Source organism: Cyanistes caeruleus, chromosome 4 (assembly GCF_971803275.1).
Source record: "Cyanistes caeruleus chromosome 4, bCyaCae1.hap1.1, whole genome shotgun sequence".
Taxonomy (NCBI): Eukaryota; Metazoa; Chordata; class Aves; order Passeriformes; family Paridae; genus Cyanistes; species Cyanistes caeruleus.
This window is the reverse complement of record NC_141704.1, coordinates 83,618,772-83,646,656: the sequence shown is the minus strand read 5'-3', so window position 1 is coordinate 83,646,656 and position 27,885 is coordinate 83,618,772. Positions and strand designations below refer to the sequence as shown.

At 53.3% G+C, this 27,885-nt stretch overlaps 1 protein-coding gene across 6 annotated transcripts; it reads right to left on the bottom strand.

Annotated features, from left to right (window-relative positions):
- Positions 1 to 123: 123 nt before the first annotated feature.
- LOC111927899 (sodium- and chloride-dependent GABA transporter 1-like) lies at positions 124 to 27,237 on the bottom strand. 6 transcript variants are annotated; one of them, XR_015285824.1, is made up of 15 exons: positions 24,817 to 24,928; positions 20,719 to 20,850; positions 19,951 to 20,051; positions 17,109 to 17,218; positions 16,034 to 16,166; positions 14,727 to 14,861; positions 13,499 to 13,602; positions 13,093 to 13,217; positions 12,379 to 12,491; positions 7,897 to 8,028; positions 7,111 to 7,213; positions 6,576 to 6,676; positions 5,655 to 5,822; positions 1,103 to 2,917; positions 124 to 430 (listed from the first exon to the last, which is right to left on the bottom strand). XR_015285824.1 is itself a non-coding variant. In XM_086885581.1 (15 exons), exons 2-15 carry the CDS (start codon positions 24,869 to 24,871, stop codon positions 2,813 to 2,815), a joined length of 1,617 nt encoding a protein of 538 aa, XP_086741707.1. In that variant the 5' UTR covers positions 24,872 to 24,893; positions 25,164 to 25,258; the 3' UTR covers positions 124 to 2,812. The 6 variants fall into 6 exon arrangements, 5 of the variants coding, with proteins under 5 accessions (XP_086741707.1, XP_086741710.1, XP_086741706.1 ...); XM_086885581.1 differs by adding an exon at positions 25,164 to 25,258 and having other exon boundaries at positions 124 to 2,917; positions 24,817 to 24,893; XM_086885584.1 differs by lacking the exon at positions 24,817 to 24,928 and adding an exon at positions 26,935 to 27,237 and having other exon boundaries at positions 124 to 2,917.
- Positions 27,238 to 27,885: the final 648 nt, after the last annotated feature.

The window sequence follows — 27,885 nt, the reverse complement described above, 5'->3', positions numbered from 1 at the left end:
CTGAGGTAGATAATTTCCACTGGACAAATAATAGTGGGGAAGGACTGAGGCAAGACAACAAAAAGGAGCAGGGCAGGAGAGAGAGCAAAGGAGAAGGTCACAAGCAGAGAACCGAACAAATGGTTGAATCTCGTCAAATGTTGTTATTATGAGCAGTCCCTGCTGCTACATCTGGAATGACGTGCTACAGGCAAGGCCACAGGTCAGAGAGCTGCTGGGGCTAAAATCCCAGCAAACAGGAATTGGGGGTCTAGAGATTTCCTCAGCAGCCAGGGAAAGAACTTTGTTTTCTGGACCCTTCCTTCTCCACTCCCCTGGAGGAACAACCTTTGAACAGTTCTGCCAGCAATCAGACTCTTTGGCCAAGAGTTAAAAAAAGTACCACTGACACGGACTTGTTCTTCTTCAGACCTGAGCAGTCCCAATGAAGCTGGAAGAAACAAAGTTTTGCATGGTTTTACAGCCTCACTGAAAAACTGAATCCAGTGCCCATCACCCATCTGTGCCACCCTCAGTCTGCATTTGGGGGAGGGAGGTTTTGGGAGCTGGACACACAGGCAAAAGCAGGCTCTAGTAAGGGTCATTACTGCAACGTTTAGAGCTTTAACACATTTTTTGAGCACAGATGTCCCTCAGTAAGGGCATGTTTATAGAGTGCTTTCCTTATTGCCCCTGTTCATAAAAACAGGTGAAATTGGAATATAAATTTTCAGCTACAGTGGCACAGACAATTAAGGGACAAGGGAAGATGACATGTCTGTAGCTGGCTGAGATTAATGCTGATGAGCTATGATTGCAGCTTTCAGTGTTTGGCTTTTGGCTTTACAAGACCAAGCCTATAAATACGGAATTTCCTCATGTCTATTTAACAGCCGTGATTTTTTTGACACAAACACTGTAACAATTACAGGTGGGACAGGGTGTGATCTCAGCTCGGGGTGTTGCAGACCACAGAACATGCACTTCATGCCCAGCAGCCATCCCTGCTGAGAATCATGCCTACAAATACAAATTGCTTTCAGCTCTGAAGCAACATTAATCGAGATGCCCAGAGGAGCTGGCAGGGGACCCACTCCCAAAGGGGTCTGACTTTAGCTTTCACCAGAAAACTTCTTTCTTCTTCTGTTCCTGATCCACGGGCTGGAAGATTGGCAGAGGAGCAGGTGCTCTGGCAAGTGGCAGGGACAAGCAGCACAGGGCCAACCTGCAGCGTTTTGAAGCTGTTACTGGAGAGCAAGACAATTGTGCAAAGGCTCATCACTCACCTGTCACCTGCAGGAGGACCCCTGGGGGACTGCAGGGTGTCACTTCTGAGACCAGGCTCTTGGGTAGGAAAGGTGGGTGGGACACACCATTTCTTGAATGCTCATTTATGAGTTTGTCGATTCTGATCTGAAGCTGGGGGTGTGAACAGACCTGGCAATGCTGTGCCAGGAGAGGGGAGGGAATAACCAGCACTAAGCTACAGCACTCCCCAAACACTCTGTGTACAAGGGTGTGTGTGGGGTCTCTGGGAGGCTGGCACAGCTGGGAGCCTCACGGTCACACCCACACCTGGTGCTGTGATGAGCCACCTCCTTTCACAGAGCTTCACAACCAAGAAACATGCTGCTGCTTTGGGATGGCTCTGAAACACTTCCCAGCCTTCTCCAAGGCGTTGCACTCCCCCAGCACCACCGACAAGAGCTCACAGCCCTCTGTGGTTTGTGTTGGGATGTGCCAGTGACAGCAGCTGGCTGAGCAAACACTTCTCAAGGGAGGTCAGCACTGGCTCACAGGGGTGGCTTCATTCAGCATGGTGGCTACATCCACCTCAGGAATTCCTGCCTTCCACATGCTGGGATTTAGGAGTGGCCACTTCCTGGAAAAGGCATAAACTGAGCCATCCATGGGCATCATGCTCCATCTGATCTTTTCCCACCCGGGGACACGGCCAGGAAGGGTGTTTGGCAGGAGCTGCCCTGTTTTATCTCAGGGGGAGATTTGCACATTGCTGGGAAATCTCTTTATCACACAGCCTTGCCTCTGCACGAAGCTTGCTGTGGTCAGGGTGGGCGACTCGAACAGCCTGTAGCAAAGAGCCCTCCATTTACCCTTTTAGCTGCTTTTTAGGGTGTGGCTACTGCACACATCTACACAGGGCAGGATGCTTCAGAAAAGAAAGGCTGACTGCTCCGTGGGGCTCTGGCTCCCCGTGCCAGCCCCAATGGATGCAGCAAACATGTCTGGAGACCGCAGGGATGAAACACGGCACCGGGAGCAGCACACACTGCCCCCAAACCCTTCTGCAGGTGATGTCCTACAGCTACAAACATGCAGGACCCCTCACAGAATCCCTTGTTCTGCACATCCCCTCCAGTTATGGATTCGCTGGTGTTTTATGCTCCATCAATCAACAGCCATCTGGGATTTGATCTCTCTGGGGTGAAACAGCTGCGTGCTGGGGATGCTCTGTGGAGTGTCACAGGGAAAGGAAAGGAAAACAGAGAAGTGGGTAACAATCAGTCTAAGCTCTCCAGAGACACCACCTCCCCTGGCCAGGAGGGAGATGTGGGCAGCAGCTGCTCGCCCCTGAGGGCCTGGGGCAGGGTGGTGCAGGATGAAGGCGGCCACCACACGACGCCCTGGTGGCCGCTCGTTCAGGCCTTGGTCAGCCCTGCCGGGGGAAGAGCCACAACAGTTCCTCCAGCAGGGCCTCTCGGGGACAAGAGAAAGTCACTGCAGAGCCAGGGACAGCAAACTGTGCCAGAGGAGCTCGAGGGACAGCGTGGAGCGAGCACTACAGGGCAGGGCGAGGAGTTCGGCCTTCCTCCTACACGGCGGCGTCCGAGATCCTCCCGTTCAGGGACGTCTTCGGCTGGAGGCCATTGTTCTGAGGGTGCTCCTCTGGCCTGGGCTGCGTCATCTGCTGCAAACGCTGCCCAGGAATGAAAGGAGAGCGTCAGCCAGGGCTGGGGACAGCAGCAGGGGGACAGCCAGGGCTGGGGACAGCAGCAGTGGGGCTGGGGACAGCAGCAGGGGACAGGCAGGACATGGATGGCAGCAGCCGAGGGTTGGGACCCAAGGCTCAGAGGTGACCCTGGTTACAGGGCAAGGGAAAGGTGCATGGAGTGGCTCCTCCAGCAGCATTTACAGCACCCCAAAAGCCTCTGTCAGCCACCTTTGCTTTGATGCTGCACAGAGCGCACGGCAGCTCCTCCTTTTATTTGAAATATGGGGAGCATCTGCTAACAGAGGCAAACTGTTACCAGGCAAGACCAGCAGCAAGGAGCAAGAAGAGAGAGCTGCGATGCCACAGGCCTCAGAGCAGACCTATTTTCCAATTATAGTTGATTACAAAGCATTACTAAGTAACTACAGCGGGTTAACAAGCTCAGAGCCTGTGCCTTTGATGCAGATCAGAACATCCACCTGCACAAACCTGTGCGCAGCAGAGATTCCTGCCACCCTGAGCCGATCAAACAAAAATTGCAGAGTCAAGTAAAGTGAGGCAAGAGCCCAGGAAAATATGGAGGGGAAAATCATTACTGGAGGCGTGTGGATTGAGTGTCAGGAGTGATGAGGAAGAATGAATCACTTTTGCCAGTCAGTGAGGGACTGATGCTGTGCACTGCAGAAGACAATGCAGAGGAGGATTAAGCCTGACCTGAACAGACATCACTAAGATAGGTAGGACCTCTTTCCAGTAAAGGGAAACAAACTCCTACCCTCCAATACCATTGAAGTGGCTGCTGCTGGGTGAATTCCCTGAAATGCTCACTGAACTGCTTCTGCCATTCATGGTATTTTTTTCCCCTCTCACATTCATGCTCAGTAGGATCAAAATTACTTGTAATCTTTCCTGTCTGTCAAAACCACTTTATTCAGGATTGGCATCTAATTTCCCTCCAGCTCCAGCTCTATTACAAATTAATCCAGGATCTGTGCATGCAAGAGGCCAAAAATTCTCTCTGTCTCTCCGATACCAACACATACTCACACAGATTAGCCTACTTTCTTCCTGCTGCCATCTGCTGCTCACTCCGAGGTCTGTAGATGATTGAGAGGGGGTCTGGCTCTCCTGATGTTTGTGGGCAATGTCAGAGGAAGAGTCAGACAGGGAGTGGCACATCAGCCACTCAGGCTGCTAACTGGTGCTGGTGGTTTGCACAGGATGCTGAGGGGATGGCTGGAAACTCAGGAGCTTCCCTCCAAGCCCCTGGGGCAGCACAGGACTACACAGCACTTGGGAAGGGTGATGGATGTACATGGCACAAGCCTTTGGTCAGGAGGAGTCCTGCTGCTCCTGAGAGGGCACAGCCCAGTCTGGGCTCCCCCAGATGCTGCAATTCTCCATCCCCAGAGAAACACGACTGACACTGGGCAAAGTCATTGAACCCATACCTGGACTTTCAGGCTTCTCTTCCCCCCTTTTCCAGCTCACATTAAGAGTGAATAAGGAACCCTGTAAATATCTGAGAAAGATTCCAAATACTGTTGGAATTGCACTGGTCTTCAACCCAAAATCAATGAAGTGGCTTGACATAACACCCTGGCCTGAGTCCTGCAGGAAGGAAAAGTACCTAAAGCCAGCTTCAGATGAAAAGCCAGAACTGAAAGCAGATCCAAGTCCCCAAACACACCCAGTTCCCACATCAGAGCCCATCCAAAAGGAATGCTGGGAGGAAGAAAACTCAAATCCACCTGCAACTTCCCTCAGGCAGAGAACCTGAAGCTGACCTCAGCCCAGTAATTCCAGCCACAACTTTTTTGAGTCTGACTTTGCTAAAAATACAGCATCCCTAAAACAAACTCATTTGATTTAGATGGCATTTGGTTGCTGCTCCAGCTGGGCTGGGAAAGCCATAAATCAACACTCCTGGGGTGACTTCTTACAGCTGTAAGCACTGAGCCAGGGATCTGGGGCACAGTGCTCTCACAACTGAATGTCAACCCTCTAAATAAAATCTTAACAGTAAGTACTGGGCATGACACAGAGACTCATGAGTCACTGCCACATAAAATCCTGCTCAAATTACTAAAGAAAATGTTTTAAACAAGACCAGTGTGATGGGTATTGTGGGTCTTTCTTGCCTCCTAACCCCTCAGGAATGTTCTCTGAAAGGCAGTGACAAACCACCCCTGTGCTTGTTTCTGCTGCTAGCAGGGCCCAGCCTGAGACATTTCATGATTCAGGCCTGGAGGATGCTGATCTCCCTGCTGAGGAGTGCCAACAAACATGCTCAGAGCCAGGAATTGTCAGGAGCTGGGATTTCTCCGGGCTGAGAGATTTCAAGGATTTCTTCCCAAACTCTTCCATGGCTCCAGTACCAAAGGGGTAGTGAGGGGAGGAGGGCTCCATTTCTGTGGTGATGCTCACACAGATGTCAATGAGGAGCAGCAGACACGAGGGCAGAGCACCTGAAGGTGCTGCAGGTGCAGCCACAGCCCAGCAGAGCTCCAGGTTAGATGTGTCCTGCCCAGCTGTGCCGTGGCACCGGAGGCTGTTCAGGGCACTGGGACTGCTCTGACCCTCCCTGGGTTGCACAGAGCCCCTGCAGCAGCAGCCTGGAGCACTCTGACAGCTCTGTCAGAGCTCTGTCGGAGCAGGGCCGGGTTTAGCTCAGCGAGGAGCTTGCCCCGAGCACGGAGCAGGGTGGGGAAGCTGTTCCTACCTGCCGGAGGGTCCCTGCTGAGGTGAGGAAAGAGTAGAGCATGTACCCTGGAATCAGAACCATGGAGGACAGGGCCATGAGCCAGCCGATGCCTTGTCCCCAGGCAGGATAGACGTATTTTCCCAGCCTCAGAGGGGTCATTTCCACCACACTGAAGAAGAACACTCCCTGGGAAAGAACACCAGCCATTGCAGGGGAAAGTGCAAAATCAGGGTCCAGCCATTCCTTCCTTCATTACCCTCTTAGCTCCCAACAGCCTTACAGGAACCCAACAGCTCTTTACATTAGTCTGGATTCTTTCAGCCCTCCAGATGGTGATTCCATATCATTTCTTCTTATCCTATGTAAAAAGCTGGAGTTGCAATACCTCTCACTTCACTGAACTACTCAGACAAGCAGTGCCCCCAGAGCAGCTCCTGGGCAAGCAAACAGCATCCTCACAGCTGGTCCCAGGAGTCTCCATCCTCCTGTCCCTGGCCTTGGCACACCACTCCCTGCACTGCTTGTGCTGGAAGGGCAGGAACCTGCAAAGGCCAAACTGCTCTGCAGTCACTTATCCTGCATTTTGTGATAGCTTTGTTCTCATGAGCCTGTCAGAGGCTGAAGCTGGAGTAGCTGAAAGCCAGAACCAAGAATAGCTTTTTGAAACATTAAATTATTTTGCTTATCTTCTGCTATCTCAGGGGGAAAAAAAAGAAGAAGAAAAAGAAGAGCCGATGGCCTCATTTAGATTAAAAGCAATCATCTAGAACTTTTTTATGGGTGATTTCCAGCAGGCAGAGAGAAAGAGGCTCCTGTATCACTTGACCCATCTCCAGTCTGCCTGGGACCCCCTTCCTGGGGTGAGAACAGTGTTTCCCTACAGCCCATCTGGAGGCCTTTCTAGACCCACTCCTGCACATTGGGCTCCCCAGGTCTCACCAGGCAGACAAGGGGTGTGAAGAAAGCCCAGCAGATCTTCCACCAGATGCAAGGCTTGTAACCAATCATTTCTTCAATGTTCCTGTAAAACCTGTTCACACCTACAAGAAGAAATAAGCATTGAAAAAAACCCCCTCAATTTCTGCACTGTGGTCTGCTCATGGCAGAGCACAGGCCAGGCACAGCAGGAGGGTGAGAGGGCGGCATGAGAAGCATTAGCTGGAGGGGATGGGGTACTGGGACACAAATTCATGCTAACAGCTTCCATGGCACACAAATTCATGCTAACAGCTTCCATGTTCCTGGTGTCCTCTTGAGGACCCAGAGGGAACAACCCTGGGCATCTGCCAGTCTGGAAGAGGTCTTTGTGATGGCCTGGAGAAGTGAGATGAAGCCTTCCACTCCTGATTTTCTGAAGTTATCGGTCTAAGCTATTTTTGGTTGCAAAACTGTCATTGTCTTCACTGGCTTTGGCTCTTTCAGTAAGTCACCATGCCCACAGAGGAAATAAAAGAACAAGGTGTTTTGTGCTTACCATAACACCAAGAAATTGAGATGGTCTCAAAGAAGACAAGAAAAAGGAGACACATGCCACTGGCTGAGTAGTAATCAAACAGCTTGAAGACATAAATGCCACCCTGAAAAGACAAAACCAGGGTCAATGAGTTCAGTTATAGATTATGATCGACAATATCAGCCAGCAGCTTGGATTGCTGCTGTCCATGTCTGTTGGTTTAATGTTAATTTCCTTGGACAGTAGAGCCACTGTTGCAATGTTTCCACTGGACTCTGGTTCCCAGCAGCAACACTGATGTGCTCTTGCAGACAATTAGCCAGCCTGCTCAGGCATAGCTGAGGGAGAGGAAAACATTCACTAGGATCTCTTCTATTTCTCTGCTTTAGTCTGCCCCTCCCCAGAGGGTTCCTCGTGAACCCACACCGCTCCACAAATGGTCTCCAGAGCACCCAGCCCTCACCTCCCCACACATGAACCTCAGCTTCAGCTCCAGAGGTTCAAGCCCCCAACAGAGAGGTTTTATTTGTGTTATCTTAACTCTTTGCAGCAAGCATTCCCTAAATTTGGGCTCTGTTGGCTTGAGTCCTTACTGCAAATAGCAAAACAACAGGCCAGACTAACCATAGACAATGGTAACAATTATGGAGGCATCCTAAGGCACTGGAGATGCAGCAGTGATGGGCAGACCCCTTTATCCAGAATAGGAGAAATGCTGCCACTTCTCCCCAGGCTTTGGTGGTGCTGTGCTGTGCCAGGTGACCAGAGAGGTGTCAGGGATGGAGGCACAAGCACAGCCATCTGTACCTGGGTGATGTTGGAGAATCCAATGAGGTAAGAGATGAAGCAGACCACTGCAATGAAGATCTTCTTCCTGGCTCTTAGGACTCGGGGGTACTCATCCATCAGGGCTGTAATGAACCCTTCCACAGTGCAGAACTATGGGGAGAGGCATACACCGAGGATAGATATATGTGTATTTATAAGGAACTCACACACATGGAGAACCTTAGTGATTTCTGCACTCTGCAGATTCTAGAAAACAAAGAGATATCTCTGCACGAAGCTGGTCTGAACCATCTTCTGAAAATTCATCTCTCTCCCCACTGAATATAGATGGAGCTAGGAGCACCAAAGTTAAATACTTAAAAATAGCTGAGATAAATCTCTGCCTTTTGCTTCTCATGAAAAGCCTCCTCTTTCTTCCCACAAACTCCCTGGGGCCTCCCCATCACTGCCCTGCTCCCCAGGCTGCCAGGCCCTGTGTCACAGCCGTGTCTGGCTGCCAGCAGCTGGGACATGTGCAGGACCTCTGCCCCTGCTCCCTTCTTGCTCTCAGCCTGTGGAACAGCCCTTGAGTGGCTCGATGATCCAGAAGGTTCCGTAAGGACCTGCATTACCCAGTCTCGTGTGCACAGGAATAACAACATCTCTTATTGTCCAGTCCTTCATCTTGCTTTTTCAAGCACACCAACAGCCTCACAGCACGTCACCTTTCCAGAGGTGGAAACCCCTGCATGGTTTGTGCAGAGCTGCACCAGGCACAGTATAATAATTATATATCATAGAATAATAATATAATAATAATAATGCTGCCTGCACCGTAACACATAACGAAATCCCCATGAGTGCTGCCTTCCAGTTCTCCAACCAGCTCTGCCTCCTGGCACAAGGGCAGTTTGATTGTGTGTATGTGAAGTGCATCCTTCCCTCCCATCTCTTGATAAATGCTGAGATTTATATCTCGCTCCCAGAAACTACAGGTAACATACCTCTCTGTGCCTCTAGCAAGGGCCCTGGGAATGTATGAGGGCAGCAAACTGGCTTCCCTGGTCAGGCTGAGCAAATGTGCAAGCCAGTGCAATGAAAAACAAAGTTTTTCATCACCCTTCGATGTCAGGGACTTCCCCCTCCCTGGGAAGAAAACAAAAGCCCTAGAGTGGAGGTGGAGGTGCACAGACAGACCAAAGAGAGCAGCAGAGGGTTGGGAGGATGTGTGGAAGAAGAATGCAGTGCCTGAGCCTGTGGCTGGGCAGGGATGGTGGAAGATCCCCCTGCTGCTGACTGCTGGGGCTGGCTGCCCCGTGGGCCAGAGCAAGGCAAAGGGAGATGTGCCTGCCCAGGGTTTTGTGTCTGCATGGAAAGCCAGTATTCCCAGAGCCCCAAAGCTCAACTGCTTCCACTTGAATCTTTAATGAGCTGAGCTTTTTATGTTGGACACGAGTGCCATTAAAGCATCTTGTGCCGTTCATGCTGGGTTGAGCTGCCTTTACAGTCACTGACAGTGAGCTCCTCACCCCATCCCACCTGGCTTGTCTGCAAGAGTCAGGACTGAGCTGGCACCACAGTGTGGAGGGATAGCATGACTAAAAAAACACTGTCAAAATCTATTCCTTCCACATGGCTGCAGGGGCAGGCACTGCCAGAGCCATGGCAGGGCCAGGGGAGCTGAGACCAGAAAGGGAAATGCGTCTGGAGGGGAACAGCCCCGGCTGGGGGCAGAGGGGGTGTCCAGCAGAGGAGGAGCAAAGAAATGGGTGCCTTAGATAATGGGATGGAGTAAAGCTGACAGCCCTTTGGTGCAGGGAGAACAATCAAAATCAGGGAATGCACAGAGGAAAAGCCAGGGAGATGGGTGATGAGGAACAGGGCTACAAAGTGAGTTGAATTCTCTTTGTCTCCTCTCAAAATTAAGCTCCTGTGTAATGGAGAAATAAATGATTGTACACCGCTTTTTCTAGCCATGGAACAGTCAATAACCTTCACACCATTTACTGAAAATTGCCTCCTGACAGCCTCAGACTTCACAGGGGCTGCAGCCTGCAGGAGGCTCACCTTTCCAGCCCCAGGGACTGCAGCTGCTGGGCACAGGGCTCATTTTTCTCAGCTTACAGACAAAACCTTGGCTGCTTGTGCATGTAGGCACCTGAATGAGGCATGCTGCTTTCAGAGTGCCAAGGAGCTGAGCACTGGTGCCTCCTGTTCTTGCCACTGCAGTCTGCTTTCCAAAAAATCCTGCTTTTCCCACCAACCCTCTCCAGCCCATTTTTATCACATATTCTTCTCTTCTCCATGCCTCACCCCATATTATTTCTTTCCCAAGCATTTTATTTCCATTAACTTCTCTTTTTTGCTCCTTTCCCCCTTGAGGAGCCTAATCATCATCACACAAGCTGCTGGGTCCAGCATTCTGGGCTTGGGAGTCAATAGAGGGTTGGCAGCTCTGTCTGAAGGAGAGTCTCTCTCCCACCCTCTCCCAGTGTCAAGGGTTGGCTGTTCCCTGCTCACAGAGCATCCAGGGGGCATGCAGGGACCGTGGGGAGTCTGGCCACGGCTGCCAGATGTGCAGCAGAGGTCCATGAGAGTGTTCTCACCACTGGCAGCTGGAAATCCTCGTGGCAGCTGCACATGGCACAGCCACAGGCTGGCTGGCACAAGGCTTGCCAGCTCCCCGAGCAATAAATGCCTGACCTGGCATCCCCTAGGTCAAAAGGAGGCATTAGCACGTTCTGAAAGGGGCTCTGGATGGGAGAGAGCCCGGATGGAGGAGAGCAGAGGGGGCAGCAAGGCACACGGGTCTGTCACTGCAGGGGACACACAGCACAGGAGGGGACACACAGCCAGCACAGAGGGGACACACAGTCAGACACAGAGGGGACACAGTCTGTCACTGCAGGACACACAGTCTGTCACTGCAGGACACACAGTCAGACACAGAGGGGACACAGTCTGTCACTGCAGGACACACAGTCTGTCACTGCAGGACACACAGCCAGCACAGAGGGGACACACAGTCAGACACAGAGGGGACACAGTCTGTCACTGCAGGGGACACAGTCTGTCACTGCAGGTCATCCATCCCAGCCCAGGGGCTGCAGAGGGATGAGCACTGGCAGGAAGAGGGGGATGGAGCTGCAGGAGCCTCTCTGGACCAGCATCACTCTGGCTGCAGCTCGTGGGTGCCCCCAGCCCGATGCCAGCCCAGCCTTTCCCCTGCCGTGCCTCCCCAGCCTGGCTACTGAGCCACTCCAGAAATGCCTGCTCCCACTCGCAAATAACACCCAGGATGTGTCATCAGCCCTTTTCATTTCTCCAAAATGCAGTGGGATTGCAGCCACTGTAGCAGCCCCTTATGCTTTATGTACATAAGCTGCCATGCTGCTGCTGAGTTTGAATGAACCAGAGCTCCACATGCAGACACAAAGCTTCTTCACATGGATTTAGCTGTGCTTTTAAAAGCTTGTTTTCCTTTGGATGCTTCACTCCCCCCAGCCTGTTCCTCCAGGCAGTGATGCCCCCCAACAGACTGGCTGTCAGAAGGGACGTGGAGAATTTCAAGGGGTATTTTGGAAGCAAATGTGGCAAATAAATTCCACAGAGAGCTTAGAGGGCTTATTGCCATGTCTCGAACTATTTACCAGCACTGACTGAACAATCCATGCAGATAATTTTTTTCTGTAAATGTAGTTTCTTTCAGCACACTTAGGTATTATTTGATTTTTTTTTTAATTTTTTTTTTTCTATATTCTGTCTGTGGTAATGCATTCATGAGCTTTATAAAGTGTTTATGAGAGTGTGACATGATTGAAAACCAGATTGTGTTAATTAGATTTTCCTGGAAACCAGGTGTGACATTTCAGGAATGGGTTTGAGTCTGAAGCAGGCTTGGGTTTATGAGCAGTAGCTGCAATCCAAGCCAGCACCATTTTGCACTGGAGGTTTGTGCTGTGAGAGAAGAGCACGTGGGCACAAGGGCTCCTATGACACATCGAGTGCAGGTTTTTGCAGGAACCTTTGATTTTGGTGCACTCAAAAGGAAGGCATGCTGCAATTCACTGCCTCACTGGGCAGCTGCTTTTATGTTGAATTATCAGAAAAAAAACCTATCACCACTTGTAAAAATGCAGAGATTATAGTTTTTGTTTTGTTTTGTTTTGTGAGGGCTGTGAGGGGACAGGGGAGAGACCTTTTGCTCCATAGAACTGCTTCCCCTCAGGTACCTTGTGAAGCTGATCTGATGGCAGAGCAGCCAGGGTCCCCAGGCACCAGCCTCCTCCAAGGTGTGACTCTTCCTTCTGCCAGGATCTATCCCTGGATCCGTGGGGCAGCCCAGGGAGCTGCAGCTCAGGCAGCAGCACCAGTGCCAAGGGGCTGGGGGCAAGCTCAGCCTGACACCGTGAGAGAGCAAACCCCACTGTGCTCAGCACTGTCACCCCGCAGGAGGGGACACCTGCACTGCACCTGACAACACTTCTGTGTCTTCCCCTGCTTTGTCCTGGCTTGTCTCACCTGGCTGTCCAGACCCAGCATCATCAGCATGGAGAAGAAGAGGATTGACCAGAGTGGGGACAGCGGCAGCTGTGTGACAACCTGCGGGTAGGCGAGGAAAGCCAGCCCAGGGCCTGCAGCGAGGAAAAGAGGGATGAGCCCACTTTGACAAAGCATTTGATGGGAAGTCTGAGCTAAAGGCCGTGGTTAAACAGAGAGACAAAAATTACAGCCCAGAGCTCAAGGGTTTTCATGCAGGGAACACCTGAGCCTTTGTGCCTGTGAAACACCAACTCGGGGGTAAGGTGGGGAGACAGAAATGATTGGAGAAACAAATCCTGCAAGCAAGAAAGTCACCAAATTATTGCAACCAAATGGAGCTGGAGCAGTTTGCTAGAAAATAAACTGATATTCAGAGCTGGTTTTAACTTTCCTGGTACCTTTTTTTTTTTTTTTCTTCCATCACAAAAAGCTGTTTCTTGAGATGAAAAAGGGACACCAGGTTTTGATCACATCTACTGAGAACACAGGCAGTATCTATTCTCCATAGGTTTCAGACAGCAAATGGCCTAAATAACTACTAATAACTAAATAACTACTACAGAAAAATTATATAACACTACAGCAACTAAAACTTCAGCACAGCTAGTCAGGAAAGACCCACGAGCACCCCACACTCAGTTACAAATGGTTCTCACAGGGTGCTGTTGCATTTGAACCTGGGTTTCTGCTTACCTGAGGAGGCCAGCTCTGCCACCGACTTCTTTGTGATGTGTGACATGAAGCCAATGATAGAGAAAATAACAAATCCTGCAAATATGCTTGTGGTGGAGTTTATACAGCAGACAATGATGGAATCTCTGGAAGAGAGGAAGAGAAGAAACCCCACCTGCAGTCCCTGCCAAGAGCAGAGGGTGGGGTGAAGTCCAAGCCCTGCAGAGACCCAGCCCTGTGCCTTGGGCAGGTAGCACAGTGACATGCCAAGTGTCCTGCAGGCAGGGAGCCTCTCCTGAGGTCACAGAGTGTCCCCTGGGCTGCCTGCTGCCAGCAAGGGGACAGCAGAGATCAGGCAGACCCAGCACAGCCCCTGCCTCAGCCAGGAGCACTCCCTGCCACGGGAGGATGGAAACGAAGCACTGACCTGTAGACATTGTTGTGGAAAGTGTTGTAGCTGCCCAGAGCAATGAGGGAGCCCAGCCCCAGGCCGTAGGAGAAGAAGATCTGAGTGGCTGCATCCATCCAGACCTGCAGAGAAGGAGCCAGAAGAGGAGTGCAGCAGAAGGGGGCTGTGCTGCAGGTGCATGTCCTGCAGCAGCTCAGTGCAGGGCTAGCAGGGGTGCAGTCTGTGCAGCTGTGGGGGCACGAAGGGTCATGCATTTCTGATCAGATCAGGAGGAACTCTTGCACTGACTCTGTGTGTGTGTGTTTGCTTTCTCACACGTGCCCCTGAGGGATGCTGCTCCACTCAGAGAGCCGCATCCTGCTCTCACACCCTCCGTTTCTCTTCCACTAGCGTCTCTTTGATTTTCCAACATGGAGCTGATTGTGCAAACAACTGCAGAGGACAGCTTGCAAAACTGGCCCCAGTGCCTTAATGTCTGAAAGCTTAGAAAGTTGAAGAAAAGGAGGCAGACTGTTTCTTAATTGCATAGCATTTACACAACTCTCCTGGTCCTGAGAGCCCCGTTCCTGCATTAGAGCCAATGCAGTTGGTGCTACAGCTAGGGAGTGTCCTGCAAGGGGGATCATTGGGACCCCCACTGGGAAATGATGCATTTCCAGTTGTCACACATGACTGGTGACTTTGGAACCATGGGAGTATCGCTGCTGAAAAACACAGAGTCTGTGTCTCCTGAAAAACTTCATTTTTGCAAATATCCCTGCTCCTCCTGGGTCTCCTCTCTGCTTCCAGTGAGCAAGAGCACATTACTGGCCACCACTCATCACTTAAGCACTTCCAAAAACTGCTGCTGTGCTTGTGCTCCTCCTGAGGCCCCCATGCCAGCCCCACATCATCCTTTCTCTGGGACCACCAGGACAAGACCAGACCACCAGCCCTAGGGCAGAAATGAGGCATTCCCAGCCCAGAGGGAAGCTCTGTCAGCACAGCTTCAGACTCCTCATGGCCTGTGGATAACAATGCTTGAGTAGAACAGAGCTGCTGAAGTCTTCCCCCCATGAAGGACCTGTCCCTCAGTTTTGTCTCAGCCTATGGGACATGGGTCTTGACCAGGGTTTTATTCCAGCATTACTTTAATACACAATATTAAAGTACAATATTTTGTACTTACAGTATTCATAGGAAGTGCCTGGGGAAGCCTAATGCAGGGACAGCTGGGAGATAAGAGCTTTCCTCACTAGGTACAAACCTCAGAGTCAGAGAGCTTCCTGAAGTCAGGTGTGAGGTAGAAGAGGATCCCCTCCTTGGCTCCTGGCAGCGTGACTCCCCGGAACAGGAGGATGAAGAGCATGAAGTAGGGGTAGGTGGCTGAGAAATACACCACCTGAAAAAGACCCCATGGGGGAGAAGCCATCACTCATCAGTGCCCAGCAGCTTCCCTGCCCGTGCTGTCACTGAGTCTGGCAAGTTCTCCTGTGAGGGGGACAGGCTCCCAAGCACAGCCACTTTCAGCAGAATTTCCCTGCATTTGCTGTCCCCCATTCCCATGTTCTGGCTGTTTGCTGTTTCCCCCTGCCAATGATACACAAGGACACACTAATCACAAAAGTAGCATGCTAAAGTCTGTACGAAATGCCCAGAGACAAGGGAATTGCACAGGGATAATTTTAGTCCACAGAAGTAATCCCTTTAAGTCATCACATCCTTAATTTGCAGAGCTAAAGCTGGTGTTTCTCTAGACCAGTGCACCAAACAAAATGAGTTGTCTTGATTCCAGTGCTTTTTCTCCAGCAGTGTTCCAGGCTCTTACAGGTATGATCCATCCCCCATCACAGGCCCCACACCAGGAATCACCAGGGCTTTGCTGTGGCTGCTTAGCTAAAGCCTGTTTGAGAGGCACTGGGGAAGTTAACAGCTTGGGTGACCTACCCCTGAAGTGCTTCTTTCTCATCTCTCCTCTAACTATTCCAATCATAATCGTGTCCCACTGCACCATGCTGTGCTCAAATAACACATCCCAGCATCTCAGCACCGCTGTTTCACTAAACCAAGCAATTACCTTTCTGCTGTGCTAGCCTGGAACAGTGCACAGGGAATAACAACGGGCTTCTCATCCAAAGGTCTCCACCAATAATCGAAAGGGCAGCAGGGAAATTTTCAAAGGAGATGCTGAGATTTTTTCCACCAGAGGCAATTTGAGAGACTGTGATTGTCAAAAGGGGGAAGCCACGAGAAGCTCTGCTCTCTCAAAGGGCCGTCCCAAAGTGGGAAATGTAAGTAATTTCTGAAAATGCCTCTTCTCAAAAAGAATGTGTGCTCAGACCCACAACCTTACAGGCAAGAGCTATTCTCTACACTTGGAATGAAAATTACCATAAACACAGGAGCAATTTTTACAGCGGTGAAATTTAAATGTCAGGAATTTAACAGTATCGACTGTGATACTCTGAACACCGCAACCTTAGTTACAGACACTTAAATGAAATTGTGTCTGGAGGAGATTGTGACAGAGCAGCAATGAGAGGCAGCCCCCCAGGCCCAGCCCTCGCACTGTACCTTGCCTGTCCACTCCACACCCTTCCAGATGGAGAAGTAGACCAGCAGCCAGGCCAGGGCCAGCGTGCCAGCCAGGGGCCAGCGGACGGTGCCGGGCTCCCCCAGGCCCCCGGACATCTGGTGCATGTTCCTCCTAGGGCAGGAGACACCGTGCTGGAGGAGGTCTGACAACCAAGGGCAGGGCACTGCAGCCCCGAGGTGGCTGGAGGGGGAAGGAGCAGGTGCAGACGAGTGTGAGGAGCCCCAGATCCCCAGAGAGAAGGGAGGTCCGTGGTGCTGGGACAGAGGGAGGAGGAGAGGAGAGGAGAGGAGAGGAGAGGAGAGGAGAGGAGAGGAGAGGAGAGGAGAGGAGAGGAGAGGAGAGGAGAGGAGAGGAGAGGAGAGGAGAGGAGAGGAGAGGAGAGGAGAGGAGAGGAGAGGAGAGGAGAGGAGAGGAGAGGAGAGGAGAGGAGAGGAGAGGAGAGGAGAGGAGAGGAGAGGAGAGGAGAGGAGAGGAGAGGAGAGGAGAGGAGAGGAGAGGAGAGGAGAGGAGAGGAGAGGAGAGGAGAGGAGAGGAGAGGAGAGGAGAGGAGAGGAGAGGAGAGGAGAGGAGAGGAGAGGAGAGGAGAGGAGAGGAGAGGAGAGGAGAGGAGAGGAGAGGAGAGGAGAGGAGAGGAGAGGAGAGGAGAGGAGAGGAGAGGAGAGGAGAGGAGAGGAGAGGAGAGGAGAGGAGAGGAGAGGAGAGGAGAGGAGAGGAGAGGAGAGGAGAGGAGAGGAGAGGAGAGGAGAGGAGAGGAGAGGAGAGGAGAGGAGAGGAGAGGAGAGGAGAGGAGAGGAGAGGAGAGGAGAGGAGAGGAGAGGAGAGGAGAGGAGAGGAGAGGAGAGGAGAGGAGAGGAGAGGAGAGGAGAGGAGAGGAGAGGAGAGGAGAGGAGAGGAGAGGAGAGGATGTTTGCCTGCCCCATCAGAGTGCCCAGCATGGCCCAGGGCTGGCTGTGACACCCCTGCCCAAGTGCCCAGGGAACACGGCCAGCAGGCACAGCTGGGCAGGCAGCACCAGGGGAGGGGGAAAGCTGGCCCAGGCAGGCTGGGACATACTCCCAGAACTCGGTGACAGCGCTGCTGAGGTTGGTGGTGTCGTTCAGGGAGTAGTTGGAGAAGCAGCGCTCGGTGTTCCAGGCGTTCCCACAGTTCTGCCACGGCAGGTCCTGCAAGGACAGCAGGGTTGTCATCCATGAGATGTCTCCCAAGAGAAATCTGGCTTCTTTAAACTGAAACCCCTTACATTTTTTCTTTTTTGCAAAGAGAAGGGGCAGCTCCACTGGATGGGCATGCCCTTGTGGCCAAAATAATGGAACAATTTTCCAAACTATGATAAATTGTGACAATGACTTTCTAGGAAAAAATACCATGATGTGATTAGGGCAATGCTGTAGCTCCGATAAAACGTTAGCAATTCCCCACATAGAAAGCCACTTCCAATTAACTGTTGATAATTAATACCTACATATTAAAATACTATCAAGTGATATTGTGTTTATAACCATTACAGCTTTTTGCTAGCTTCACTCAACAAGTGTCTGGAATTTACTGCACAAAAAATAAGCAGGGATTTGTTTCTTATGTTTCACTGACACCAACTTCAATGCCCAGAGAGGAACATGGCCCTGAGAATGGAGGCCACGGGCTGTCTACACAAACAGGCTGTTGTAACACAAGCACAGCAGTGAACTGTACAGGACAGCAGCTGTGTCGAGCTGGCCACTGCCCCGATTGTGAGCAGCACAAAGGGATCCCTGGGAGATGTGTCCACCGTGGGCAGCAGTGTGACAGCAGCACAGCACCACAGGCTCAGTGCAGTCAGCTCTGGCACTGCAGGCAGTGAGGCAGCGCTGCCAGGGGCTGTGTGAGAGCAGTGCCAGCCTGAGCCAGCCAAGGAAAGCAGCTCCCCATGAGCAGCCAGCTCTTTTCCCAAGCACAGGGCGTGTAGGTAAATGCAGAGCAGCTATCCTGGGTGATTTCCCTCTGCAGATAAGACCTGAGGCTCCAGCTCAACAAAGTTTTAAGAAGATGTTTGTATCCACCCCTATTCTTTCACAAAAATATTATCTGTGTTTTAAGTGCCTTGTGGCATCAGTGCCTTTAAGTGCTGCCTTGACTGCTCCACAGCGCTCACATCAGTTCACTCCAGCAGAGGATACCTTCATGTCCTGGCAGAATGGTGACTATTGCAGGGGTGGGGGTGACATTCCAGTGGCCACCCAGGCCAACCCAGCTGGTGATTTCACTGAGGACTTGCTAACTGCACTGAAGAAAAGGCAGTGGCTCGAGCAGCACAGCAGCTCTTCAGTGTCTGCATGTTAGAGAAGCTGCACAGCTCCCACAGGGAGGGGCAGGCTGGGGGACAGTTTATTGATGCTCCATTTCCTCTGAATTTCAGAGGACAGAAGCTGCAGAAGGCAGGCTGGGCTGCTATTCTAGTTCAAAATACTCTTAGTCAAATTTAGGAGGCACAGGGGACAGACATCAGCCCAGCTTTTTCATTTGCACCTTGGGTCCTTTGGGGAATCTGGGATTATTATCTCTGGTGAAAGCAAAGGAGCCAAAGAGCTGTGCCTCTGCAGGTGTGTACCTATGTCTGTATGTACACATGTACCCCTCTGCACTGGGCTATACAATATACAGTTCTATACAAAATATATCCCTACACAAGGGCTGCCCCCAGCCAGGTCTGTAACACCTGCAGGTGCCAAAGCCTCATCCCCAGCTGCATCCTGTATTTTATACAAAATATATCCCTACACAGGCACTGCCCCCAGCCAGGTCTGTAACACCTGCAGGTGCCAAAGCCTCATCCCCAGCTGCATCCTGTATTTTATACAAAATATATCCCTACACAGGCACTGCCCCCAGCCAGGTCTGTAACACCTGCAGGTGCCAAAGCCTCATCCCCAGCTGCATCCTGCCCAGGGTGGGGCTGCCATGGGTTACTTTGGGAAAGACCTCTGCCTATTCAGGAATCCCTGAGGGAGCATCTAATCACAGCCAACAGTTTTGTTCTAGATCCAGAACCCTACAGTGATAGGTGGTATTGGTGGTAGAAGCACCAATTTGGGAATGCCAAATGGAATGATTCACAAAAGTCTTGATAGATACTTGACATTTTTTCAGGAACAAAAAGTAGAACTGGATGTACAGTGGCCACAATAGCATTTCAGGGTTATATCTAAATGACATTTAAAATGATCCCATCTGAACCATGGGGTTGATGTCTTTAAGGCTGCAGGTTGCTCGGAGAGTTACTTTAAGGAAACTCTTACCGGTTCCTGGGTTGAAATAAAGAGTTCAGCTAAGAAGAAGTTAATATGGGGTGTGATTCTAACCTTGGATGGTAGAGGGTCCTGCTATGGAAGAGGAGCCCACACAGACCAAAGCACAAACTAAGAGACAGTCACAGGCAGATATCCAGATACTTTCTGAATAATTTTCCCAGGAGAAAAAAAAAAAAATCCCTTGGATATTATTTATCAAGAGAGAAGTGAATAAGAACTAATTCAGATAAGGAGTAAGTCCTGAGAAATAAGACCACGATGTGGCAAAACCTGACAAAACCAGTTCTGGAAATGTGCAGCTCAGATTCGAGCAGCCCTAGCAATAAAAGAGAAACACAAGGTGAGTTCACAAGACTGGAGTGAGGGGGAACAGTTCCTGCAGAGGGGATGGGACCATCCCCTCCAGAGGACAAGCATCACTACTGATCAGCACTACAAAACTGCCTCCAGGGCTGAGGAACCTCTTCAGAAGGGTCTAGCACCATGCTGAGGAGGGCTCTTTGCACGAGTGGCAAGCAGCCAGTGCCTGCTGTGGGCCACAAACAAATCACTGGCCGTGAGTGGGAGAGGGAGCAGAGCACAGGCAGGGCCCTGGGCCCGTGACTCACCGCAGTGAAGGAGTTGAAGAGGTAGTAGAGAGCCCAGGCGATGATGACAATGTAGTAGATGTTCAGCCAGAAGGACAGGACCAGAGCTGCCAGTCCCACACCTGCAAAGGAAGGCAGAGAGCAGCCTCAGTCTGGGTCTCCAGCACCCAAGGGAGCTCATGGGCAGCACAGCAAGGTTTCTTTGAAAACCAGGGAAAGGGAATCAGCTCATCGACACAGAGTGTGCTACAGCTGCACTGTGAGCAAGGGAGGCCCATTCCCTCATGTCTCTCATTTCCACTGGGGAACAATGCTACCTTTCAATGCTTTACCTACTGGCACTTTATGGACAGAGCTCCATGAAAACAGGATCTTGTCACTTCTCTGGCAGGATTGCTCTTTCCCACAGCCAACCCAAAGGCATTTCTAAATCACCACTGGCTTCTAGAAAACAGTTACCTCAAGCATGGCAACAGGGAGTTAATTGCTCCCATGCAATTAAAGCAAGCATGTGTAGGGAGGCTTGGGAAAACAAAGGATTCTGTAACCAGAGCCCCTCCATTGCAGTCCATACTGCTCATGAAGTCCCTTGTCACCACACCAAACTTGGACAGACCACAGTGGTGTTAGTGACTGCAGACACTGAGGTCACAGCTTGAGAAAGACAGAGGGAAAAACCCTGCCACCCCATCCCAGCCCCCAAGGGATTTGCTGATTTTTCTTCAAACCATTAATGGGGTTTTGCCTGTTGTTATGTGCCACTGCTGCCACAAACACAGAGCACAGTACCTTTGAACATGGGTGCTAATCTCCAGACTCCCAGTCCACCAACAGAGGTATACTGGCCCAGAGCAGTTTCCAGCAGGAAGAGAGGAATCCCAGCAAACACCAGTGTCAGGAAATACGGGATGAGGAAGGCCCCTGCAAGAAGGAGCAATACTATCAGGCAGTCCCCCCTTTGCCCAAGAGGGAAATGCCTCCAGCTGCAGTTTCCTGCTCTGCAGCACCCACGGGATGAGGAGCAGGCTCTCCCAGAGGTGAGTTTGCAGCTGGAGCTGGTGTCTCCCACTGGGGTCACCGCTGCCTTCCCCTTGTCACTGTGGGAGAGCCTTGCCATGAGATTGGAAGGCTGCACAAGGTCAGGTCATCCTGGCTTCTAGGACATGGCACAAAGCCCCTTTTTTATCTTTCTCATGTGTGTACTGGAGTGGGCCATAATTTCTGAGGAGGACAAACTTTTGCAGAAGATGCTGGCTGGGGACAGAGAGAGGACACTCAGGGTGCCCAGAAGCAGCTGGCCATGTTCAGGACACCACTGATTCCTGCACTAAGCTGTCAGTCGGAGTCTTCTTCTCCAGATAATTGTGGGAAAGCAAACATGGAGCAAAGCCACTCTGGAGAGCTGTGGCCCAGCTTGCACCTGGCACAGCCAGGCTGCAGCAGCTGATCTCCAAGGGCAGGAAAGCAGCCAGACACAGCCAGGGATTCTGGCTCAGGGGACATCCAGCTGGGGACATCTGCCTGCCAAGCAGGGAGCTGAACCCAGCTGGGAGAGGCAGGTGCCAGCACCCGGCACGGGAGTCCAGGGGAGGCAGCCTGCAAGAGGAGCTGGCAGTGGGTGGTGGGGAGAAAACACTCTCTGTGCCAGCAGCTCGGTGGCCATGAGCCTGACTCAAGCTGGCGTGGAAGCACAGGCTCTTGGCTCCAGCAGCAGCCTGGCACACAGGAGAGAGCGGCTTTGGGCATCCCTGTGCCTGCTCAGCCTCCCCTGCGCTCGCTGGACACCACGGCAGGCTCTGAGAGCCCCGAGGGAAGCCAGGCTCTGCTCGGAGCCTCTGCTCTCCCCTGCTGCTGCGGGGTCTGGAGGCTGAGCTTAGCAGCACGGCAAGTCTCTTCCTCGCTTCTGTGCAAGCAGTTGATGAAATTTGGCTGCAGCCCCGATGATCCTGCATTTCTCATCTACAGCAGGTCAGGAAGGTTTGTAGTTGAAAGATCTTATTAGGCTTTTGGGGAAAATAAAACCAAACCCCAAATAAACTTTTGGACACAAGTCTTTTATCCTGGTTTGACAAAGATTCTCAAGAGTAGAGGAAAATCTACAAAGCAGAGCAGCTCCTTGAGCTGAGGGCTGCTGGCAATGGCTCTGCCACTCTGGAGGGCCAGGTCCCCAAGCAGTCATGGATAATATCCCCAGCTCCTGTACAGCCAGATGCTGTGAAATTTGTATGTGAATTTTGCAGGCTGGTACAAAATACGCTTGTGTGTGACCTTGTGGAAGCCCCAGCTTGTCTCCAGATCCATGGGTGTCAAAACAGCACCTGGAGCTCACTGTGCAGCCCCAGATCTGCCTGCTCCTAAAGTCCTACAGCAGAGAATAAAAGTTGATCCTTAAAACAGGAAACCCTGCCCACGAATCAAAAATTGATCATTACAAGCCATCACACGCTGTTGCTTTGAGTCTCAGTGTACAAATGAGGAGTGCAGGATATATTAAATAATATAATAATATTAAATATCAAATAAATGCTTATTTAAAGAACTGTTCTTCTCCCGAGTTACTCAAGCTTAGGACCTAGCAGGCAATGTTTAGCAGGTCGTGAGCCGCATTCCGAGTGAATCTGTGAATCTGCAGTCCGGTACAGCCCCGGGGATGCCAGGGGATGTGTGGGGTTAGGGATGGGTGCGGAGGCTGGAGCGGCGGGCACAGCCGGGCACATCCAGCTGCGGGCAGGGCCAGCAGGGCTAGCAGGGCCGGCAGGGCCAGCAGGGCTAGCAGGGCCAGCAGGGCCAGCAGGGCTAGCAGGGCCATCAGGGCTAGCAGGGCCAGCAGGGCCAGCAGGGCCAGCAGGGCCAGCAGGGCTAGCAGGGCCAGCAGGGCCAGCAGGGCCAGCAGGGTTAGCAGGGCCAGCAGGGCTAGCAGGGCTAGCAGGGCTAGCAGGGCTAGCAGGGCCGGCAGGGCCAGCAGGGCCAGCAGGGCCAGCAGGGCTAGCAGGGCTAGCAGGGCCAGCAGGGCTAGCAGGGCTAGCAGGGCCGGCAGGGCCAGCAGGGCCAGCAGGGCCAGCAGGGCTAGCAGGGCTAGCAGGGCCAGCAGGGCTAGCAGGGCCAGCAGGGTTAGCAGGGCAGGCAGGGCTAGCAGGGCCAGCAGGGCCAGCAGGGCCAGCAGGGTTAGCAGGGCCAGCAGGGCCAATAGGGCCAGCAGGGCCAGCAGGGTTAGCAGGGTTAGCAGGGCTAGCATGGCCGGCAGGGCCAGCAGGGCCAGCAGGGCCAGCAGGGCCAGCAGGGCTAGCAGGGCCGGCAGGGCCAGCAGGGCCGGCAGGGCTAGCAGGGCCAGCAGGGCCAGCAGGGTTAGCAGGGCCAGCAGGGCTAGCAGGGCCAGCAGGGTTAGCATGGCCAGCAGGGTTAGCAGGGCTAGCAGGGCTAGCAGGGCCAGCAGGGTTAGCAGGGCCAGCAGGGCTAGCAGGGCCAGCAGGGTTAGCAGGGCCAGCAGGGCTAGCAGGGCCAGCAGGGTTAGCAGGGCCAGCAGGGCTAGCAGGGCCAGCAGGGTTAGCATGGCCAGCAGGGTTAGCAGGGCTAGCAGGGCTAGCAGGGCCAGCAGGGCCAGCAGGGCCAGCAGGGCTAGCAGGGCCAGCAGGGTTAGCAGGGCTAGCAGGGCCAGCAGGGCCAGCAGGGCTAGCAGGGCCATCAGGGCTAGCAGGGCAGGCAGGGCTAGCAGGGCCAGCAGGGCCATCCCTGGGGGTGAATCCTGCTGGGGCCGAGCTGCCGTGGCCCGGGCTCCCTGGGCAGGGCGAGCAGCGTGAGCCGATGCGGGTGACAGCCGCAAGTGACACCAGGGCTCCGTTCCTTCGCTCTGCCGGTGCGGGACGGGAACAGCGCACACGGGGGGCTGGAACGGGAGTCCCGGCCACCCACGGGCTGCTGCGCTCCGGAGGGGCCGGGGGCTGCCGTGAGCCCCTGCCGTGCTCCGGTACCGGTACCGCTGCTCTCCGGTACCGCCGTGCTCCGGTACCGGTACTGCTGCTCTCCGGTACCGGTACTGCTGCTCTCCGGTACCGCCGTGCTCCGGTACCGGTACCGCCGTGCTCCGGTACCGGTACCGCTGCTCTCCGGTACCGCCGTGCTCCGGTACCGGTACCGCCGTGCTCCGGTACCGGTACCGCTGCTCTCCGGTACCGCCGTGCTCCGGTACCGGTACTGCTGCTCTCCGGTACCGCCGTGCTCCGGTACCGGTACCGCCGTGCTCCGGTACTGCCGTGCTCCGGTACCGGTACCGCTGCTCTCCGGTACAGCCGCGCTCCCCCGGCCCGGCCCGGCAGCTCCGCTCGCTCCGAGCGCCGGCAGCGGGCAGGGACAGGGACAGGGACAGGGACAGGGACAGGGACAGGGACAGGGACAGGACAGGGACAGGGACAGGGACAGGGACAGGGACAGGGACAGGGACAGGGACGGGGGACAGGACAGGACAGGACAGGACAGGACAGGGACAGGGACAGGACAGGACAGGACAGGGACAGGGACAGGGACAGGGACAGGGACAGGGACAGGGACAGGGACAGGACAGGGACAGGGACAGGACAGGACAGGGCCCGTGGAGGCCGGCACGAAGCGGCGGGGGAGGCGGGCCGGGAGCAGCAGGACGCGATTCCCACATTCCCTGCCCGGCGCTCCCGCTGTCCCTGCCTGCCTCCCTCCCTCCCTCCCTGCCTCCCTCCCTGCCTCCCTGTCTCCCTCTCTCCCTCCCTCCCTGCCTCCCTCCCTGCCTCCCTCCCTCCCTGCCTGCCTCCCTCCCTCCCTCCCTCCCTCCCTCCCTGCCTCCCTCCCTCCCTCCCTGCCTCCCTGCCTCCCTGCCGGCCCGGCCCCGGTGCCATCGCTGAGAACAGCGCTCCGCACCTCCACAGCAGCCTCTGGCCTGGGAGCTCGGCTTCAGCCTCACAGCACCCCTCATCTGTGAGCTCAGCCTCACAGCACTGCTCATCTGCGAGCTCAGCCTCACAGCACCGCTATCTGTGAGCTCAGCCTCACAGCACCCCTCATCTGTGAGCTCAGCCTCACAGCACCCCTCATCTGTGAGCTCAGCCTCACAGCACCCCTCATCTGCAAACTCAGCCTCACAGCACCGCTCATCTGTGAGCTCAGCCTCACAGCACCCCTCATCTGTGAGCTCAGCCTCACAGCACCCCTCATCTGTGAGCTCAGCCTCACAGCACCCCTCATCTGTGAGTTCAGCCTCACAGCACCCCTCATCTGTGAGTTCAGCCTCACAACACCGCTCATCTGTGAGCTCAGCCTCACAACACCGCTCATCTGTGAGCTCAGCCTCACAACACCGCTCATCTGTGAGCTCAGCCTCACAACACCCCTCATCTGTGAGTTCAGCCTCACAACACCCCTCATCTGTGAGCTCAGCCTCACAACACCCCTCATCTGTGAGCTCAGCCTCACAACACCGCTCATCTGCGAGCTCAGCCTCACAGCACCCCTCATCTGGTCACTGTCACCCCGGTTTGTGTGTGAGGCCAGGGCAGCGCGGAGCTGCTGTGAGAGGAGAGGTGATGCACAAGCACAGGGCAGGGCTGGCTCCCAGCCACGGGGAGATGCTCTGTGGGGACACAGGGCAGGCAGAGCTGTCACACCGAGGTGACAAACCTGCACCGTGGCTCTGGCACTGCTGGCAGAGGCTCCCGGGACAGCCCTGCGGGTTCCCATAAACCTCGCTCAGCTCAGCCGTGCATTTCCACCTCTCCACAGAACCCGCGGATGCCCCATCCCCAAAGGCGTTCATGGCCAGGCTGGATGTGGCTTTGAGCAGCACAGTGGAAGGTGTCCCTGCCCTTGGCAGTGGGTTTGGAACTGGGTGATCTTTAAGGTCCTTTCCAACCCAGACCATCCTGTGATTCTACAATTCTACGGAAACAACGTACTCAGTTAGAAATCTTCTTGTTAAAATTGCTGTTTCCTGGTCTCCTGCTAGGACTCCACATGCTTCAGAGAAAGGGCTGAGATACCCTTAAATGCCACGAAGTTAAATGGACACTGCTTCAGGGAGCAAGACCCTCCTCCTCTTTTCCAGGGTCAGAGGAGAAGAGCATCCTACACTGCCTGTGACAGCAGAAATGGGCTGGTAATACGAGAAGTTGTGAGAGCCAAAGGTAAAAGGAAAGTAAAAGAGACATGGAGATGAAATATGAGACCCTCAGAGCAGCATGACTGAGTGTGGCACTTGGCACGGGGACTCCAGGCCACGAAGAGCTAAGAGCAATGTGGGAAAACTAGCAGGCAAAACTAAAATTATATATACAGCCTTAAAGGTGAGGAAAGGGGTTTGGAGTTGTGTGGGAAGGCTGTAAAATGGTTCAGGGAAGTGAGCAGCTCTTCCAAGGGGAGAAGAAAGGCTATTTTAACAACAGGAATGAGTGATGGGAGAGCTCAGCATGGAGTGAGAAGAAAGAACCTCTGCTCTGCTGACACCTGCCCATACTCCTCTCCACAAAAGCATCTCCCTGACGAGGCTGAAGAAAGAGCACCAATTTGGAGGGGAGCTGAGGCACAGAAGTGTGTTTTCTGACTTGATCCAAGATGTGCAGAAATTCTGTAGCTGAGCAGGGAGAATTCCCTTGAGAATGGACTGGACTGAGGAAAACCCCACCTTTAACAGATGCAATCTGGATTCTCTGGAGGTGCCTCAGAATCCAGCTGGGTGCCTATTTGTGCACAGCCCTCCCTGTAAGTAAATAAGGTCCCACATGTTTTGTTTTGTTTTTTGTAGCCCTGCAAATTTGGACTGCAGAAGCATGGCAGAACTCAAACTACTTGTTTAATTTCTTTGGAGTGTTTCATCCCAGCCTGCACTTGTTTGTGAAGCCCAGAGATCATGGAAAATTGTCTCTGGACAACTTAGTAACTCCCAGCATGTGGGAGAGCTCTCAGCTGGAGGATCACCCATTTGCCAGACCCACACCAACCCAAACCCTTCTGGGCTCAAGGCTGCTCATTGTGCTTTCCTCTCACCTCCTCCATTTTTGCCACAGAGATAAGGGAAGCGCCAGACGTTGCCCAGACCGATGGCATAGCCCACACAGGACAGCAGGAAGTCGAATTTCCCCTTCCAGGAACCTCTGTCTGGGATCTCCTTCTTCTTCTTCTTGGTGCTCACGACCTCAGGGCTGATGGGCTCCAGCTCCTCCAGGGCTGCCTGCTTCACCTCGGAGGGAGAGTTCAGCTCCACGGAGGGGTTGTCCATCTTGCCCATGGTCACTCAGATGTGTGTCCACTCTTGCTGAGGGGCTGGAGGAGCAGGAGGAGCAGGAGGAGCAGGAGGAGCAGGAGGAGCAGCTTCTGCCCTGCCCACGTGAAGACAAGATGGGAAGCACTGGGCAAAGCTCCTGGTGAGAAAGGAGAGATGGAAAGTGTCCTGTGTCAATGCAGTGTGTCAGACTTGGTTGTTACCATTGCACAACAAATCCCTCAGCTCTCACCTTACCTGCTTCTCGTCCCAGAGCTCTGCAGGAAGAGCTCTGGCACCAGTAGGCACGCAGAGAAAGCACAGGTTGTGGGTGACCCACCACAGAGAAGAGAGATGTGTCTGTCCTGTCTGAGGGACAGTGGAGGAGGGCACGATGAGGGTGCCACAGCTCCCAGGTCTGGGCTCCAAAGCTGAGTGCAGCAGCCCCAGAGCCATCTGAGAGCTTGTGGCCCAGCCAGCCAAGCCCAGCTTTGCAGCCACACCAGGGCTGTGTTCCACTGAGCAATCCTGTGCCTTTATCTGTGCCCTTATCCCTCACCACAGCAGCAGCACAGCTGTGCTCACAGCATCTGGCCAGGGAATCGCTGCTCTGCTCCTCCCTGCACACCCCTGGTGTGGTGCTGTAATCCCCAGGTGTGTTCAGCCTGTGCTCACTGGTGATTACAGCCAGCCTGTGAACCACTGAAATCCCACTAAGTCAGGACTACAAAGTCCTG